Here is a 20142-nt window from a genome sequence, read left to right as displayed (position 1 = left end):
TTTTTTAATTTCTAGGAGAGAGAGAGAGAGAGAGAGAGACAGCGTGAGCAGGGGAGGGTCAGAGAGAGAGGGAGACACAGACTCTGAAATAGGCTCCAGGCTCCGAGCTGACAGTCAGCACAGAGCCCTACGTGGGGCTTGAACCCACGAACCGCGAGATCATGACCTAAGCGAAAGTCGGACGCTTAACTGACTAAGCCACCCAGGCGCCCCTCCCATCATACTTCTTTACGTATTCATCATAGTTACTACTAACGATTCCTGCCTGGTGATTTCGACATCTGTGTCACATCAGAATCTAGTTCTGATGCTTGCTCTCTCTGTTCAGACTATTTTTGCTTGCCTTTTGGCACACTTTCTAATTTTTTGCTGAAAGCCAGACATGTCGTTTTGGGTAATAAGAACTGAGATAAATAAGCCTTCGGCAGGAGGAGTTATATTAAGCTGACTAGGAACTGTGCTGTGTTTGATGGTTCCTGTGGCTGCAGGTGTCAGAGGCTTCAAATTCCTCTAGTATTTTTATTTTACCCCCACCTCGCACTCCTCTTGCCTTTGGGCTTTCCTAAGTCTCCCTCTCAGTGTTTGCACCTTGAAGATCTTTAGCTGTAAGTTGCTGTTATTATACTGAAGCTCTGTTAAGGTGAGGAAGAGAAATGTTCATTAACTTAATGACTAAATCTCTGTCTTTCAATGGGCCTATGTCTCTGGGCTGTTGCCTTCATACACATTTCCCCATTGGTATAGCATTTTTCCATTCTTAGGTGAGAAAGGAAGCTTGGAGAAGGGCTGTACAGGGAGCAATGCCCTTCCCCCAACTTAGGTAAGACTCTGGAAAAGTCTTTTTAAGGAGGATCTTTCTTAGATCTTCACCACAAGAACTTGGTGGCATTTTTGGAGGTTAAAATAATGAATGTGTATATGAAGGAGGGTAGCTTGTCCCAAGACTGTGGCCTCCAGAAGTTTCTCACTCTCATGCTAGTCCACACTCAGCTTCCAAAAATTCATCAAAATGACTAGTTGCGTGTTCCCACCACTTTACAGCTCCAGCAGCCTCCTCTCCAGGTAAGCAGTCTCGGCTGTCACTTTCTGGTTTCACTTGTGCCATATTTGAGGGTGGTGGGTTGCTGTGCAACCTCAGTTCCCTGATGAGTCCCAGCAAAGTCAGTTTGCTCAGTTTTTTCTTGTGGTAAGGACAAGAGTGATAACTTCCAGGACCGTTAGATATTGGAACTAAACCAGAAATCCTCCATATAGATCTATTTTAGCACAACCTTTTAAGTGTATGTTCTGGTGTATTTTGTAATACACAGTATATGTTAGGACAATCAATACACACATATATAATTTAAACCACTAAGAATACTTACATAGGGTTGCACATTCAAAATGTTTTACTGCAGGGAAGGTATACAATAAAAGTTTCAAGTCACTGTGTGAACCACGGTACCCAAGAACTGAGGAAATGCGGGGTGCCTGGGTGGCTCAGTCGGTTGGGCATCTGATTTCAGCTCAGGTCATGATCTCATGGTTCGTGGGTTCAAGCCCTGCATCGGGCTTGATGCTGACAGCTAGCTCAGAGCCTGGAGCCTGCTTCAGATTCTGTGTCTCCCTCTCTCTCTGACCCTTCCCTGCTCACGATGTCTCTCGCTCTCTCAGAAATAAATAAAACATTAAAAAAAAAAAAAAAGAACTGAGGAAATGGTCATCTGTTGCTCATTGCTGGGACTCCATATTTGACAGATCCAGTCCCCAACCTAAATTATAGCCAAAGAAATAGCTGGCAATCTTAGGCCCCCAAGCTAAAGTGACAGAGCTGGCACCATTTACCCTTTGTTCATATCAACCAACCTAACAGGTCTCAGATACTGTAAGGGCTACTGACACAGGGTTTATAAGTAAGGAGAGAAGCAGCAGGTGGTAGGGAGGGGCTATCTAGGCAAATCAGAGCTTTGTTATGAATTAACCTTCAGTAAGCTTGGTAACTGACCCTCTCTAAAGAGACATCTCTTATCAGAACAAACAATTAAGTGTCTCTAGGCTGTGCATTTCATGGAGGGCAGGCAGGGATGATTTCCCATTTTTATGGTACCCTTAATTCCCCCAGTTCTGTACATACTTGGGAGTTCAATTAATGTTTGGTGAATTTAGCTGAGGTGGTGTTGAAGGTAGATGTGATACGCTGGGGAATCTACTATTACCAAAACTGTAACTCCACCCAAATACCTGGGCCTCCAAACAGATGTGAGAGAGACCAGGGTAGTTGCTGCTGCCTTTCCAAGTAGTCAGCCCTGGAATTGGTGGGCAGTGGGAGGATGAAGAGTGCTTCTGAATTTATAATCCCAAGAAGTAGCTACACCTGTAACAACTAAAAAATGTAGCTAAAAGTCTCGTATTTGAGTCACATATAATACATTCCTTCTAACAGGGACAAAAAATATAGTAGTAGTCAATCAAGGGTCTCAGCTGGCCAGTAACAGAGTACCAAACTCAAACTGGCAGAAAGAAAGAAAGAAAGAAAGAAAGAAAGAAAGAAAGAAAGAAAGAAAGAAAGAAAGAAAGAGAGAGAGAGAAGGAAGGAAGGAAGGAAGGAAGGAAGGAAGGAAGGAAGGAAGGAAGGAAGGAAGGAAGGAAAAGAAAAAGAAAAAAAAGCTCATATAATCCAAGTGTTCAGGAGTGATGCTGGATTTAGACACACTTGAATCTAGCCCCGGAAACATGCCATCAAGACGCAGTCCCTAATGGTATCTATCTATAGATCTATCTATTATCTGTTTATCTGTTATCACCTCCCTCCTCTGCCCCCCCCCCATCTACATCTGTTTCCTCTGCGTTGGCTTTATTCTCAAGCAGACTAACTTTACAATGGGGCAAAGATGCCACAGGCAGCTTCAGACTAACATTCTACCAGCTTTAGCAGCTCTAGCAGAAGAATGTACAGTTGCCCCTTGAACAACACCAGTTTCAACTGCCCAGGCCCACCTACACATGGATTTTGTTTTGTTTTGTTTTGTTTTTTGGTAATCTAGTACAGCATTATAAATGTATTTTCTCTCCCTTGTGATTTTCTTTTCTTTTTTTTTAAATAATTTTTTAGGTTTATTTATTTATTACTGAGAGAGAGAAAGAGTGGGAGACACAGAGTCCGAAGCAGGCTCCAGGCGCTGAGCTGTCAGTACAACCCGACGTGGGGCTTGAACCCATAGACCCACAGACCATGAGATCATGACCTGAGCCAAAGTCAGGCACTTAACCAACTGAGCGATGTAGGCGTCCCTCCCTTATGATTTTCTTAATAATATTTTCTTCTTTCTGGGGTGCCACCATGGTTCAGCTGGTTGAATATTAGAGTCTTGATTTTAGCTCAGGTCATGATCCCAAGAGTCGTGGGATCAAGCTCTGTGTCAGGCTCTTTGCTCAGCGCAGATTCTCTCTCCTTCCCTTTGCTCCTCTCCCCACCTTGCGATCTCTCTCTAAAAAAGCATCCTTGCCTTATTGTAAGAATACAGTGTATAATACATATAACTTACAAACTATGTGTTAATCAATAATGGGGAGATCAGAAAACATGTCCACTATACCTTACTTGGCTTCATTTTAAGAGGAAGGTAAATTGTTATTGCTTCTAGTTTAGGGGGGTTGTTATGGGGGAAGAGAGCTCCTTGTTTGTTTTTAGTGCAGAGAAATGGGGACTATTTTCTTAGACAAAAAATAAATTCTGAATGATGTTTATATATCCAGTTCAATTCTAATATTGCACGGCTGTTACTTAAGTTGTTCGATTTTATAACTTTACATATTTTCTTTAATGCTAAAAAAAAAACTTGGTTGCTAAGGACATTAATGTAAGCTCTTATTTATCATACAGTACGTGTCAAAGTTTTGAAGTAATAACATTATTATTTCTTATGGTTCATATTTCTTTATGGCTTGGGTTTTTGACCTTAGGATATATCCCAAAAGGGAAAAAGAGTCAAAATGTTACATTTTAAGTCCCTTGAAAGAATTCTTTTTATGTGTGTGGTCATGCCACCAACTTAATTTGCAGTTAGGTTCCTTTGCTTCAATTTGCTTTCAGCTTTTACAGACTGCTTTTTAAAAATATAATGTTTATCTTATTTATTTTTGAGAGAGAAAGAGAACACACACTTGTGTGTGAGTGGGAGAAGGGTGGGGAGAGAGAGAATCCCACACAGGCTCTATGTCCAACATGTAGCCTGACATGGGGCTCAATTTCATGACCATGAGATCATGACCTAAGCTGAAATCAAGAGTGAGACGCTTAACTGACTGAGCCACCCAGGCAACCCCTACAGGCTGCTTTTTAAAATTGTCTTTCCTGGGGCTCCTGGGTGGCTTAGTCGGTTAAACGTCCGACTTTCGCTTAGGTCATGATCTCGCGGTTCATGGGTTCGAGCCCCGCGTCGGGCTCTGTGCTGACTGCCAGCTCAGAGCTTGGAGCCTGTTTCAGTCTGTGACTCGCTCTCTCTCTCTGACCCTCCCCTGCTCATGCTGTCTCTCTTTCTCTCTCTCCTAGAAATTAAAAAAAAATAATAATAATAAAATAAAATTGTCTTTCCTTTAACTTTGGCTTTTAATTATGTAAAAATTTACTTGGTTCCCAAGTCAAAACTATTTTCAGCTATATTCAGAGTTTTACCTCCATTCCTATTGCCACCATCTTATTCTCTTATAGGTATCCTTTGTAAGAATAAACCTTGATTTATCCTTTCATTGCATTAAGAGTTTCAGATGGGAGGTGCATGTGGTGTGGTCTAAGCAAGACATTCCATCTAGTAGGAGGGAGAGATCTGGGTGTACAAGGAGCTTCAACTCACTTTGGTGTACAGAGTTGTGATGGGGCAGGAATGAGGAGAGACACACACGCACACACAGAAGGAGAGACAGAGAGAGAGAGCGAGGGCTTTGTCATAGGGATAGCAAGACTTCTTAAACCTCTGAAGAATGGTGTTAAAACCAAAACAAAAAATCTACAATTATTTCAAAATTTTAGAAAAAAACAAAGCACAAGACATTGAAAGAGAAAACAAGAGCGCCCTCTGTTGGCCTCAGTTGGGCTGCACATAATCTGTAGTACCTGAATTTGGAAACTAATGGGGCCAGGGGTGCCCTATGGGGTTAGCTTGAGTAAAGAAATGTACCCTCAGCTGACCAGGACACCTACAAGGCCCACAATAAATTTGCTTTCTGCTCTCCTCAGCTATCAAGTCCTACAGACCCTGGGATGTAATGTGACTAAATATCTCTGTTACCACTTCTTGAGAATAAAGAACTTTATTTTCCCTCCTGTACCTATTTTCCTGGCATAGAAAAAAAAAAAGAAGAAGAAGAAGAAGAAGGGCTCCTGGGTGGCTTAGTCAGTTGAGCATCTGACTTCAGTTCAGGTCATGATCTCACAGCTGGTGGATTCAAGCCCCACGTCAGGCTCTGTGTTGATAGTTCAGAGCCTGGAGCCTGTTTTGTATTCTGTGTCTCCCTTTCTCTCTCTACCCCTCCCTGCTCATGCTCTGTCTCTCTCTGTCTCTCAAAAAAAAAAAAAAATAAAAAAAAAAAGAAGAAGAAAAAAGATCCATGCTTTCTGTTGTCCCTTGCCAAAGCTGTGACAATAATGATACTGATCTAATTCCTAAAGTACATCCTTACTCAGACAGTATGTCAGTGTGTGGGAATGATATAGAACAATGGGAAAAGGAACATGTTTCTGGCTTCCACCACTTACTAGCTGTGTGTCCTTGGGCAAGTTTCTTAACCTCTCTGAGCCCTGTTTCCTTATCTGAAAAATAAGAATGATACTATCCAATTGTTTGGGAGGGGCACTTAAATGAGTGTTGTATATAACACTCCTGATATAGAATGTCAGTACTAACATAATGGACCAACATAAATAATTGCTAATACTACTATTATGATTTCCTTTTTGTTTCCCAGGAAATTTGTGAGAATCCTCGATTTATCATTGGTGGAGCCAACCGAACTGACATCTGTCAAGGAGATCTAGGTAGGAAAGTACCCTTGGGTCATATCCAGCCAAACAATTAAGGGGTGATTAACAGGTGATTAAAATCTGGTTTTGCTTTTAATGAATGTTAAGGAAGAGGGTTTGTGTTTTTTTTTAACACTACTTTGTGCTCATTAATCTATGCGCTGTGATGGCTCTGTTTCATGTCTGTTCCTCCCCTCATCTCTCATGAGTTCACAGGGGATATACTTCAGTCCACAGCATCCTCCTGACAGTCTCAAGGACACTCATCCACCCCAATCAGCAAGATAAAAGCCCTGCTTTTACTATACCCACTTCCTGAAGAGAGAGCTCTGAAACTGCATACCAAGGATGTCCCTTGAACATATACTGAATCCATAGGCACACAAAAAGTGCACTTGTAACTCAAACTCCTGTTTAAATAGCCCCAGAGTAGCTCCATATTAATGGAGTCTTTCAACAAGCATGACATTTGCCATGTGATGAGCACCCAGTTTTCTGTCCGAGTGGTCAGCTTGCCTCTTCTACCAGACCTTCCTCTCTCAGGAAGTGCTATCTTTGACATGGACTGCAGGAAAGCTCTACACTTGGGGTGCCTGGGTGGCTTAGTCGGTTAAGCGTCCGACTTTCGCTTAGGTCATGATCTCGCGGTTCGTGGGTTCGAGCCCCGCGTCGGGCTCTGTGCTGACTGTCAGCTCAGAGCCTGGAGCCTGTTTCGGAGTCTGTGACTCCTTCTCTCTCTGACCCTCTCCTGCTCACGCTGTCTCTCTCTCTCTCTCCTAGAAATAAATAAAACATTAAAAAAAAGGTTAAAAAAAAAAGGAAAGCGCTACACTTGATCTTAGCCAAAAAGCCAAGAAGTGACTGGACTACAGGAAGCTCTGTGAAGCAGAGTTGGAGAGAACATCAATAGACATAATTTAAAACTTGAGGGAAAGGCGTACTAGAGTCCAAATGAAAGGAATTTGGCCCCAGAAAGAGAGGCTGAGGAGGTTTTCAATATTGGGGTGCCTGCACCCTAGGGGAAGGCTGCCTGCAGAGCCCTGGGAGAGCTAATAACCTGGACTTTCTAACAGATACTGTTTAAAGGAGAGGCTTGCTTCTTCAGGGGGGACCAGGTGGGGGGGGAGGGCTGCTGGGAGCTCTCAGTCTCCCCTTTACAGTCTCAAGGAAGACATCACATCCACAGAGCAAAACAAAGACTTTGTACAACTTAACCCACTCCTTAGAAGGCAATTCTATGGCTGTCAGTGTGCCAGGCATGCCCCTTGGGCGTTCTCTCTCTCTCTCTCTCTCTCTCTCTCTCTCTCACACACACACACACACACACACACACACACAGAGCAAAATGACTACATTCAGTACTCTGCCAGAAACAAAATACAGGGAGTAAGAAAATATCTCCTTTTCGTTCCATGGCCAGCAATGTCTCAGTGCCTCCATAAAGTGGCTGCAGGGAAGCTGCTTTGCTGGCTTTCCTTCCAGTACAAGTGGACTTGGCCATGGCTCCCAGATGCTCAGTCTCCACTGAGGTTGCACTCACATTGCGAAAGTCCAGGCAGTGCGGCTTTCATACAGGTGTTAGGAAGGATGACCCAGTTTTGACCTACGGCTCTGTGTTCACTGAGGTCCAAAAAGGAAGTGAGCTTATATTACAGATACAGCAATTGCCTACAGCCTTCTGGAAAACCAGTCAGAAGAGAGTAATTCGCCCTGATCGAATTGTCAAGGGATGGCCAACAAACTCCTCTGGGTCAACCTCCAGAAGGTCAGATCTGGAAGTGGGACAGTGAACACAAAGTGAACTCATTCTTCAGAGAAGAAGAGTCCATTGGGATTGAGCCATTTTCTTCCCCGGAGGTGACCTATACCATGTACTTTCCCGCAGGAGACTGCTGGTTTCTCGCGGCCATCGCTTGCCTGACCCTGAATGAGCGCTTGCTTTTCCGAGTCATACCCCACGATCAGAGTTTCACTGAAAACTATGCGGGGATCTTCCACTTCCAGGTGAGGTCACCAGAGCGTGGTTAAGAGGGCCAGCTGCTTTCCAGAAACCCACCTTTCCAGGAACATTTACCTCAGATACCAGATGCGTGTGGAGGTTTTCCGATCCTCGCGACGTGTTTGGCACGCACCGCTTACATATTTTATTATTTGTTTTCTGTAGTATCAAAATTGATTTTTGAGAATTCTTAGGGTTAAACAATCACTAAATGTTTTCACAATTTTGTTTAAAAAAGAAAAAAAAAAGAAAAGGAAGAGGGCCAGCTGCTGTCCGCCCACCACCGGTCTCCTGGCCTTGACTTCCCAGCGGCTTCAGGAAAAGATTCCACCCACCCTCCCAGCCTTGGCTGTGGGCAGTGACCCCCTTAAGGCCTCAGGCCTGTGAGGATGCAGTTGGTTATCTCTACCTCCTCAGCAGCCCCCCTCCCGACAACCCCGCCCCCTTCCGCCATGCCCCAGAAAGGCAGGAAGACATCCTGTTTGCTGGCCTGTGGATCTATTTTTGCCTCTCCAGCTGGCTGGCTGCTGTGTTGTTACCTGCAGCCCTTCTCAAGTAGGTCTCTAAGATATTAGCATTAGGGGTCCATAGGACCCTTTAATTTGCAAAGGAAACCCCCTGCATGACTACGGCTCCTTTTCCTGTTTTCCTTTAACAGCAGGTCTATACTGAGTCTATCACTCACCTTTTCCAGGCGGTGGAAGGAAAGTCTGGCCAATCTGGGGACCAGGCTTCTGGCTTGGCCCAGAAAGAAGTCTTTTGGTTCCAGAATCAATTAAACTGTTAGAAATTTTCTAGCTCCAAATTCTAGATCCAAAATCAGAGAGCCAGATCCTGGTGCTGGCCCCAAACTGAAGTGAGCTCCTCATGTGGGGATCTAGCAGATGCTGGGGTTCTGAGGCCTCAATCTGTTTCCAGCTCCGAAAGCTCCCAATGTCCTGGGACTGACCCAAACCATCAGTTGACGTACCTGCTGATTTTGTACCTCAGGAGTGAAGGCTTGAGAGAAGGTCCTTCTTTTCAGGTTCAGGTTCACGTCCCGCTGCCCTCTGAACACGGTAAGGCAGCCAGGCCCTCATTTTCGTTTCTTTCCTATGCCATTGAGCTGCTAGTTTCCCTCTGATATTTAAAAGGTCTTCTACCTAAATAGGGCCATAAATATAAACACCACATAGATTTTTGCCCTCTTTTCAGTAAGGGAAGACAATGTCATTAGAGGGGAAATTAAAGCACATTTGGCAGTGTTCAGTTAAAATTGGTTTGTTCAAAAAAGAACATTCCGAATTGAAATTATTTGACGATGTTCCTGTTATAGCCAGAGTATATTCGGGGGCACTTTCCTTTTCCACGTCAGTCTTTCCTCTTCAGCAGCCATCTCTACCTTGTCATCAAAAAATCTATAAATCAATACATCACCTGCACCTAGACCAGCAATTCTCAACCCTAGCTGCATATTAGAATCAGCTAAAATACCCGCAATATAATACATAAGCTCCACTCCGAGCTTACTGAGCAAGAGAATGAAAATCTCAAGTCCTCAGATATTCACTGAGCACCTACCATCCCTGAGACTGGGCTGGACTGTGTGGAAGACAGAAAGCGGTATGTAGCCCATGTTCCTGCCCCCAAGGAATTCATGGTCTAGTTAGAGAAAGATACACACACTCCAAACACAAAAGAGTCTGAACAAGGACCAAGTGCAGAGCTGAGGAACTGGGACTGCTTTGGGATCAAAGAGAGTCTGAGGAATGTGAAGAGATACATTTCCCAATGGTAATCTGATGATGTGACTCTGTCCTTGGTGCCTCTGTGCAGTTCTGGCGCTATGGAGACTGGGTGGATGTGGTTATTGATGACTGCCTGCCAACTTACAACAATCAACTCGTTTTCACCAAATCCAACCACCGCAATGAATTCTGGAGTGCTCTGCTGGAGAAGGCTTATGCTAAGTAAGGCAACACTTCAGGATGTGAGGCAGGGCTAAAGGTGTTGGGCTGCAAAAGGCCAGTTGAAGTCTGTCACAAGAGGGGTCGTGTGCGCATGCATATGCGCATGTGCACACCATTCCCCTGGGACCCAAAGTCAGAGAGGGCCAGGACCAGGCATCAATGGATCTAACTAAAAAACTGTATTTAAGGGGAGGATGAAGCCATATGTAGGAAATGTTTAGCTTTAGCTTCCCACAGTGAGCACTTTAATTCTGCCTTCCATGGTGGTGTTGCAAGTCTTGGGTCTGAGCACTTAGATCTCTGAAGCTCACATTCCCAGGATTTTGCTTGGCTCAATCACATGAGCTCACAGTATGTTAATAAAGCCATGTTATCTCTCAGTTTGGAAGCTCCACTCAGGCTTTTTCTAAGGGCTCTATGGAGCCCTTCCTTGGGATTCAGGGTATGGTGGAAAGAGAAGAGTCAGGAAGTAGGAATGGCTGGGTTCCCGTTCCAGTGCTTCCGGTTCTCTGTGGCCTTGGGTAAGCCTCTTGGCCTCTGGAATGTGAAGCCTTTCTTCACACTGTTTCTCAGATGTGAAGAAAGAGAATTAAAGTATCTATTCCATTAGCATGTAGGGTTGTTGGAGAATTAGGTAAGAGAACATCATAGGACCCAAGAGTAAAGTTCTGGTGGCCTGGGTATTGTTTCCTGGAACCCTGTGACCTCAGATTGGTCTTCATTCTCTCTCCAAGGCTCCATGGTTCATATGAGGCCCTGAAAGGTGGGAACACTACAGAGGCCATGGAGGACTTCACAGGAGGGGTGACAGAGTTTTTTGAAATCAAGGATGCTCCCAGAGACATGTACAAGATCATGAAGAAAGCCATCGAAAGAGGATCCCTCATGGGCTGTTCCATTGATGTAAGTCTAGGGTGTGGTGTGCAGGGCAGGGAGCAGTCAACAATCGGGAGGCCATTCATGAGACAAAAAGCAATAGAGGGCTCTCCTCTGGGACACGGTGGATGTTTTGTTTTGGGAAGTAGGAATTGGCTCTCAACTTTGAAAATTTCTCCAGGGAGTTGAAGAGTTCCTGGGGATTTTCACTAACAGGACTGGGCAAAGATGTTCCAAGCCCTGGACTTTAGGCAGAGATAGGTCTAGAGGCCTGTGTCAGCCCCAGCCTCTGTGGTCAGTGCTGCTCAGCCCCAGCATGCCCCAGTTAAGCTGGCCACATATCTGGTTCTGGACCAGAGCCAGCCTGTTCCCTGAGACAGCCTCTCAGACACTGAGCTGTGATCCTTAGGACATGGGCCTTGTGTTGTGATTTGGGAGAAGGTCGGCCTGCAGGCACACTCTCAGTGCAAGAGAGGGTGTGACCTGACGCTGGGGTGAAGCTTAAGGAGACCTGCAGAGTGGCCAGGCCCTGGGGGCTGCTCAGGGTATAAGAATCTTGCTGGCGCTTTCCATTGCTGAGGAAGGAGCCCAAGCTCAATTCCTGAATTTCCTTCCTTTCCCAGTACTCCAAATGGGTCCAAAAGCTTGGGAAGATTAGCTAGCATTAAACACCTGTGGATGAACATTTTCTTTCTATATCACTTTTCTCCACCTTGTCTCCATTCACACTGTTTCTCTCTCCTCTTTTCCTCTGTCTGTCCCCTCCCTACTGTCTCCTCTTTCTATCACCCTCCCTTGTTTGACCTCTCTCTCCCTCTCCTGGACTGTCCCCGGCCCTCCCCGTCGGGCCTCAGGATGGCACAAACATGACCTATGGAACCTCCCCTTCTGGGCTGAAAATGGGGGAGTTGATTGCACGGATGGTGAGGAATATGGATAACTCGCTGCTCAGGGACTCAGACCTCATCCCCAGAGGCTCAGATGACAGACCGACCCGGGTGTGTACGCCTCCAATTGTCAGGAATGACCACCCCTCCCCACCTGCATGACCCAGGCTTGTTGATGTTAGATTCCCCTCAGCAGCCAGTGCCTTACATACAGACCTCCACATGGGCCTTCCAGGGGTCTGGGGTGAAATAACTTGCCTGCTCCAATGCGCCTGAAGAATGGGGGGACAGGATTTGGAGGGACTCTCTGTGGGGGTCCCTTCATACCCTGTGGTCCAGGCAGTTTCTCTGATAACAAATTAACAAGTAGAAATACAAGAGACTTTGTTGATTTTTAAATATTTCTCCTCTTCTAATTCATGTATTCACTCAACATGGATTTATTGAGCTCCTATGAGGTGCCAGACACTCTTGTAGTAAAGAAATAAAAATACTTTTTGTTCACTAAAAGAGTCTCTTCCCTCATGGAGTTTACCTTCTAGTACTTTCAGAAGTAATGCATGCTCACCAAAGAATATTGAGCCTTATAGAAAAGCACGGCGGAAAAATTAACTCATGTTTTCTCCCATCTAAAGGTTGTAACTCTAAGCATGTAGTAAATGTCCTTCTAGAATAGTTCTTTGCATATAGTTAATCTACATTTTTCTTTTTAAAATGTATCACACTGTATGTACCTCTTTGCATTATGCTTTTTTCAGTTAGCTTTATGTTCTTAATGTGCCAATATGAACTATACCATTAATGTGTCTCCGAAAACATTTTTTAATGTTTATTTTTGAAAGAGAGAGAAAGAGCATGTGTGCACTGGAGTGTGAATGGGGAGGGGCAGAGAAAAAGGGGGAAACAGAGGATCCAAAAAGGGCTTTGCTCTGACAGCAAGCCCAATGTGGGGCTCAAACTCACAAACTGTGAGATCATGATCTGGGCTAAAGTCAGATGCTCATCTGACTAAGCCACCCAGGTGCCCCCTAAAACATTTTTCTGTGGCTGCACAGTATGTCAACATACAAATAAGTTATAATTTATTTACTCAATACCATATTATTGGAAAATTAGATAGTTTTCTCTCTCTTGTGTTGGCTATTATTTTTAAATGCTATCTTGAACATCCTAATAGATACATCTTTGTGTGTCGTGATAATTTCTTCAGGACAGATCGCCAGTGGAGGAATTGCTAGGTGTGCATTAAGTAATGCCAAAAGAGTTGTTTCAAGTGGTTTCCGCAGTCTAGACTTGAAGGACGCATGGGTCTGCTGCCCCATCCCGTTCTATTGAGCATAGTCTGGATCATATAAGGATTGAGATGTGCAAGAGGCCATGATGCCAAAAGCCTTGGCTCCACCCGCATGCCTGAAGTCGAAAAGGCTCACGGATTGCACAGCCTAGCATGGCTCCAGGAAACTCTTCTTAAGCTGTTACGTCATCAGGCAAAGGAAAGCCATAGAGTTACAGTCTAGGACTCACTGGGTGTTGGAGATCCTATCCCTCTGCTCAGCATCTCCTGGGGCTGAAACTTGGGAATTTCTGCAGATCTAAGAGCTTCCCCGGTACTGGTAGGCCAAATCATATTTGAGCAGGACTTGACTCTGGCCTCTTCCAAATTCCTTCCCCTGGCACTGTGACTCTTGATTTCTTGAGTTGTCTGTTCTCGGTGGGTGTGGAGGAGGTGTTGTGTATATCCTTATGGGGATATACAGAGAAGGTTAGACCTGTATGTTTCATCTAACCTCTTTTCTCAATTCCTTTCTCTTCCAGGAATTGTCAAGTCTTGGGTGGGCTCAGAGAAGGGGCCTCCATTTGTCCCTGTTCCTCCTTTGAAAGATCCCAAGGGATCTAGAAAGGAGGGGCAGGGATCTGCTTACCTACATCATCATTGTCCCAGCCTCATACTCTTCTCCGAGGGCCAGAGCAAACCTTTTCAGGGCAACCAGCTTGAGGAAAACCACTTGTCTGGGCTGTGTCTTCTGGACTGTAAAAGAGCCAGTGAGGGTCTTCTCAAGGCCAGGAGGTCCACATTCAGAGCACAGAGGAGTCTTTGACCTCACAGAACCTGGAAAATGATCCAATGTGTCCAACCCCTGACAGGCTGTCTGGTTTTTGCTCCACAGACAATTGTTCCGGTTCAGTATGAAACAAGAATGGCTTGCGGGCTAGTCAAAGGCCATGCCTACTCTGTCACTGGGCTGGAGGAGGTGAGGCTGATATGTGGGCCACTTGGGAGCTATTTGGGTCAGCCTCCTGATGTCAGGACTGGGCCCCTTCACCTCTGCAGAGCTTGCCTCCTCTCAGAGGCTCCGCTCGCCATCTGGGCCCAGCGCCTGCCATTAGAGGGGACCATTGGGACTGGTAGAGGTGGATCTTGCCACAAGGTGGTGCTCAGTTCGTCTTTGCTTTTAGTGCTAAAAATGGCAGTTTTCCCAACAGTTCCAGGGAACAAATAGAAATCACTCTGGTTTTTATGAAATTGATTTCCTGGGCTCCCGTGGTTCCTTTTCTTTGATAGTTGAACAGATAGGATTTTGCTCCCCTTGGCACGTCTGGCTGGAGACAGGAAACTGTCAGGACCAATGCCCACAGTTGGGCAGGCTGTGCCCTGTTCACAGGGATGAGCAGAGACTGGAGGAAGGGGCGTCTTTTTTTTTTTTTTTTTAAGAGACAGAGAAAGACAGCATGAGCAGGGGAGGGGCAGAGAGAGAGGGAGACACAGGATCCGAAGCAGGTTCCAGGCTCTGAGCTGTTAGCACAGAACCTGACTTGGAGCTCAAACTTGTGGACTGAGAGATCATGACCTTTGCTGAAGTCGGACGCTTAACCGACTGAGCCACCCAGGTGCCCTAAAGGGCACATTTTTCTGATCAGTCCATCTATGTGGCCATTTCTCTGCAGTTCCTCAGCCAGCAGGGTTTTGGTTTTTTTTTCTAATTCAAACACAGACGCCTAATGTGTTAGAGTGGCCCTACAGTATATGCCCTCCCTCCTCCCCCAAAGCTCATAATGGCTGGGAAAACCACTTCTTAGAAGACGGTCAAGCCCTAACCTCTGCAGACTCAGTCCAAAGGATCTGACCATTCACTCTGCCATTCCCCAAGAGACCAGAACCAGAACCAGGCAGGACAGCCCCCTGTACAGGATTCTCTCCCCGTCCCCACCCCAGCCCTCAGGGCAAGACAGAAAAACCCCTTTCCAGAAAGGCCCAGAGCAAGAGAGTTTTTTCTCTTTGCCCAAGACCCTGTTCAAGGGGGAGAAAGTGAAGCTGGTGCGGCTGCGGAATCCCTGGGGCCAGGTGGAGTGGAACGGCTCCTGGAGTGACAGGTAGGTGAGGGGGACTCTCCTTGAGAAGGGGACACCCAGCCTGGGGCAAGGCTGGGTTCCACATCAAGCCACATGAGTATTACAAATGCGTGGTCTAAAATTACCCTCCAAACCCATGATCCACAGAGGGGAAGAAGGGATGTGGGCTCCAGGGAAAGGCCCATGGAAGAGCTAGGGGAGCTGGGGATCCAGAGACCTCACTGATGGCCACTAGCTGGAAAGTTAAGTTTTTAGAAAACATGGGCTAGGTCCAGGTAGAAGCAAATTGTGAATGCAGGGGTCTGGACTAGACAAGTGATTTCCTTTCTCAGAGTCTCTGTTTCCTTATCTGTAAAATGGGAACAATAACAACATTTACATGGTGGGCTGGAGAGTGTCCACCCAGTGCTAAGATTCCCTGTCCTTCAATGTCCCCATGAAAAAGGTGCCCAGTCCCCCTGAAAGATCTTACCACTTATCACCGAGTGGAATGAACTGGGAGCAAATAAAAAACATGGGGGACATTTACAAAGAAACATTTACAAAGTTTTATAGGCTGATTCCCAGTTGCCTCACTGAGTGCAGAGAAGCCCCTTGAGTGCCTTTTTTATTCCCAAGAGGAGATAACAGGACTCAGTAGCCATGTGTGCCCTTCGGCCCCTGTGCTTACCTTTACCTGGGTCACCAGCATTGCTTGTTCATTCAGCTCTTCATTTGCTGAGCAAGGCTTACTGAGCACCTACTCAACAGCAGGCACAGGCCTAGGCACTGAGAATGTTCTGTGAACAGGCAGCTCCCTGGATGGACTGTGACGATGTGCTGACTCTAGTCCTCTTACTGCCTCATACAGACATTCTCTGGCACTCCTTCACTCATCAGGGAGACAAATCCTTACTTCCTCTGTGCTGAGTGTGTGGCTGGCCCCATGCTACTAGCTGGGGACCTAGAAACAGACAGACAGAGGCCCTGCCCTTGTAGACTCCAGTGGGAAGGACCAAAAAAAAGCCTACTGATAATTAAAATAAATGCTATCTTAAAAGTCACAAAGAAGGAGCCCCTCTCCTAGTTTGCATGGGACAGGAAAGATAGAAAAAGGTGGCTTGGCAAGAGTGGCATTTGAGCTAGGCTCTCTGCTCTGGGAAGGCCCTCAGTGTCCCATCAGTTGTCCATTCTAATGGCTCAGGTCACCCACAGGGACTGTCACTGTATAGTCCAGCCTCATCATTTGGTATCCAGCCCTAACTCACATCCTGCCAATGCCTCCATTACAGGGACTGCTGACAAGTGGGGCCCATCTCTGGGTCACTCAAGGAAACCACACTCCCGGCACAGTGTCCTCCCTTATTTTTGTTTAATGTTTATTTATTTATTTATTTATTTTTGAGAGAGAGAGAGAGAGGGAGGGGCAGCAAGAGAAGACAGAGAATCCCGAGCAGGCTCCACACCGTCAGCACAGAGCCTGATGTGAGACTCGAATTCATGCACCCTGAGACCATGACCTGAGCCAAAATCGAGTCGGATGCTTAACCAACTGAGCCATGCACCCCGCCCCCAACCACCACCATCCATGTCCCTCCTTCTGCTCTCTCAGGAATCTCCATTTCCCCTCTCGCATTCCCTGACCCCAAGCCCTTCCTCAATCCCTTACCTTTCCAAGGACAACCCAGTTTAGTTTTATTCACCTCAGCGTGTCTGAAACACAAATGCGTTTTCTTTCCTCTCTCTTGAAGAGAAGTGTGGGAAATCATCCTGCCTTTATAGACATGAAGCCAGGCTATTTCCTGGGGTGACAGGACAAAGGAAATGTTTACATGCTTGGTCTTTTTCTCAGTAACTGAGACAGTTACTTATTAGATGGCAGGCACTGGTCTAAAAGTTTTGCATGTATTATTTCATTCACTGCTTATCACAGCTACATAAGTAGATGATGCTCATCCCTCTTTTGCAACTGAGAAAACAGAAGCTGAGAGGTTAAGTGCCATGCCCAAGGTTACATAGCCAGGAATGACATTAGTAAATGGAATCCAGTTAATCTATTTCTTGAAGTCAACTGTTAACCTTTAAAGTGTGAGGAGAGATACGGGGCACCTGGGTGTCTCAGTCATTTAAGCGGCTGACTTTGACTCAGGTTATGATCTTGCAGTTCTAGAGTTCGAGCTCTGTGTCGGACTCTGTGCTGACAGCTCATAACCTGGAGCCTGCTTCAGATTCTGTGGCCGTCTCTCTCTGCCCCTCCCTTGTTCACACTCTGTCTCTCTCTCTCTCTCAAAAATAAATTAAAAAAAAAACATTAAAAATTTTAAAGTGTGAGGAGGGATTAAAAAAAAAAAAAATCGGCCAGAGAAGGGTCAAGCCCTTACAAACCCATGTAAGGTCTTACTCTTGAGGATGGTGGGAAGCCATTATTGGGTTTTACACTGAGGGCATCAGAGCAGATTTCCATATTGATGCTTCCTGTTTGCTGCAATTTGGAGATGGGCTACTCTTTCAACTTTTTCGTATTTCTCTTGGTACCTCCTGTCCAACCCACATCAGGCCTCTCCCCTTCTTCCTTCCATAATTCCTCCATTTTCCCTCCAGTTGGAAGGACTGGAGTTTTGTGGACAAAGCTGAGAAGGCCCGTCTGCAGCACCAGGTCACTGAGGATGGAGAGTTCTGGTGAGTCCAGGATCCAGGAGGACCCTGAAGGGTGAGGGATCCGGTGGGGAGCTGAAATCTCAAACCTCAAGCCCTGGAAAGAGGCCATCAGATTGTAGCCCTCAGGAGATCTGGGCCCTGTTCTCTTCCTCCAGCCCAAAGTCCAACAGGATGGGGCTCTGAGAGCAACCAGCCAGGTCACGGTGACAACTGAGCCTGGGATCCGGCCAGCACGATGTGGCTCTAGCCTGGCCTGTGTCCTTCTGTCATGCACACAGCCCCAGCCACTTGCTCCCTGTCTTCTGGGCCGAGGCAGCTCTGCTTTGCTCACCCAGTGCCACCCTCATCCTCTCTTGGATCATTTCTACTCAGCCCTTGAGTCTCAGCTTAAAGGAAACTTTTTTGGATCCCTGTGTTTTGCCCAGGACTGGAATTAGTAAGACTCATCATCCTTGAAATTGCTCGCTTAGTTGTCTGTCCTTCCCCAGACTGCTTCTCTTTCCAATGAGCCCACACCTGAGCGGTGTCCGTCCCCAAACTGCTTCTCTTTCTGCTGAGCACAGCACCGGGGCCCAGTGCAGAGGCACACGGTACCATTGGGAGAACTGAATTGCTGCCCAGCTCTCCCATCGACGACACAGGAGTTGGAATTATCACTGGAAGAGATGGTAGTTTGGGGTGGAGACATGAGCACTGACCCTAATGAGGAAGGGCAGGAGCATCCCTGGGGACATGCCCAAGTTCCTCTGAACTTTGTGATCACACCACACTGGTCCCTGAGTCTTACCTCTCCCAGCTTCCAACGTGGGTCTCTCTCTTCCAACCCCTCAGGATGTCCTATGACGATTTCATCTACCATTTCACAAAGCTGGAAATCTGCAACCTCACGGCTGATGCCCTGGAGTCCGACAAGCTGCAGACCTGGACGGTGTCCGTGAACGAGGGCCGCTGGGTGAGGGGCTGTTCTGCCGGAGGCTGCCGAAACTTCCCAGGTGGGAGAGGCTCGGGATGGGGGAGGGTCCAAGCACAACAAGTTCCAGGTGGAATAAAATCATTCGCTGAGTCTGTACTAAGTTCCAGGTGTATCTTATTTTATTAAACCCTCCCCATTTTACCCAGAAGGAAACCGCCATGCTGAGGAGTGGGCGGTGGGGCGCTGCTAACAACTTTTAAGCAAGACGCTGTGTGGGAACAATACTACATTCATAATACTGACGGTGGGACTGGAAAACGGGCCCGAGTGGATGGTGTCAGTATCACAATATAAAACATACAGGAGGGAAAAATCAGCATGTTGTTTGTTTTTTTTGGCGGAGTTGGGAGGTGAGTTCAGCTTGGCACCTGGGAAGTTTGAGGCAGCTGTAGAATACCCAGGTGAAGACGTATCCTAGAGAATTGGATACACAGATTAGAATGGTACTTGGTTGTCTGATTAGAACTTAATATATACTTGTGGAACGTATACAGTTCAGGCATCGTGGGCAGACAGGGACAGTTAAAACGTGGATAAAACAAGGGCACCTGGGTGGCTCAGTCTGTTAAGTGTCTGACTTTCGATGTTGGCTTAGGTCACAATCTCATGGGTTTGTGAGTTGGAGCCCCACAGTAGGCTCACAGCTGTAAGTTCAGAGCCTGCTTTGGATCCTCTGTCTCCCTCTTTCTCTGCCCCTCCCTGCTCACTTGCGCTCACTCTCTCTCTCTCTCTCTCTCTCTCTCTCTCTCTCAAAAATAAATAAACACTAAAAAATTTTTTTTAAGTGGATAAGACAGCCTAGGGAGGCAGAACAGTGGCCTGGGAGAGAGACCCAAGACCAAATCCTAGGGACCAACAATATTAAAGGGCAGGTGAGGAAAGGGAAGCCATCAGCAGAGAACGAGAATCACGGCTGAGGGAGGGAGGAGAAGCCACACACAGCCAAGCAGCGAGGCTCCATCTGTATAAAGGTGGAGGTTACTCACCTCTCCCTTCAAGTAGTTTGGCAAATGCCTGAATCATTCCTTCTGTATTTATTGAGCACCTAGATGCTGGAGGTAAATAAGTTCCCTCTGCCTTATTTCCCTTCCTGACCTTTCTCTGAGAGGCAGATCTGAATGAACATTTCCTTCCTTGGGGGCACAGACACTTTCTGGACCAACCCACAGTACCGTCTGAAGCTCCTGGAGGAGGACGATGACCCTGACGACTCAGAGGTGATCTGTAGCTTCCTGGTGGCCCTGATGCAGAAGAACCGGAGGAAGGACCGGAAGCTGGGGGCCAACCTCTTCACCATTGGCTTTGCCATCTATGAGGTGTGCAGTTCCTGACCAGCTTCAGCCCAGGAAACACATTCCTTGGGAGTGGGAAGCCCCCCAGAGCTCCTAGAATCAGGCCCTCATATGTCAGAATCTCTTAGATATTTGTTATGAGTGGAAAAAACCCAGGTTGGAGGAGGTAGAGTGGGG

The 20142-nt window shown here is 46.4% G+C and overlaps 1 protein-coding gene across 3 annotated transcripts in view; it reads left to right on the top strand.

The window, feature by feature from the left end:
• CAPN3 (calpain 3) overlaps positions 1-20142 on the top strand; it is a 48063-nt gene that overhangs the window by 16894 nt on the left and 11027 nt on the right. For 2 of the 3 annotated variants that reach the window (XM_077764339.1, XM_077764340.1), the window contains exons 2-11: positions 5947-6016; positions 7887-8005; positions 9816-9949; positions 10684-10852; positions 11680-11823; positions 13881-13964; positions 14999-15084; positions 17644-17721; positions 18532-18692; positions 19820-19989. In XM_077764339.1, the coding sequence (XP_077620465.1) occupies positions 5947-6016; positions 7887-8005; positions 9816-9949; positions 10684-10852; positions 11680-11823; positions 13881-13964; positions 14999-15084; positions 17644-17721; positions 18532-18692; positions 19820-19989 (1215 nt within the window). The remainder of the gene's footprint in view (positions 1-5946; positions 6017-7886; positions 8006-9815; positions 9950-10683; positions 10853-11679; positions 11824-13880; positions 13965-14998; positions 15085-17643; positions 17722-18531; positions 18693-19819; positions 19990-20142) is intronic. The other variant, XM_077764341.1, reaches the window with a different exon arrangement.

Source organism: Crocuta crocuta, unplaced genomic scaffold, assembly GCF_008692635.1.
Source record: "Crocuta crocuta isolate KB4526 unplaced genomic scaffold, BGI_CrCroc_1.0 scaffold102, whole genome shotgun sequence".
In the NCBI taxonomy this organism is placed as follows: domain Eukaryota; kingdom Metazoa; phylum Chordata; class Mammalia; order Carnivora; family Hyaenidae; genus Crocuta; species Crocuta crocuta.
This window is presented reverse-complemented; position numbering and strand designations above follow the sequence as displayed.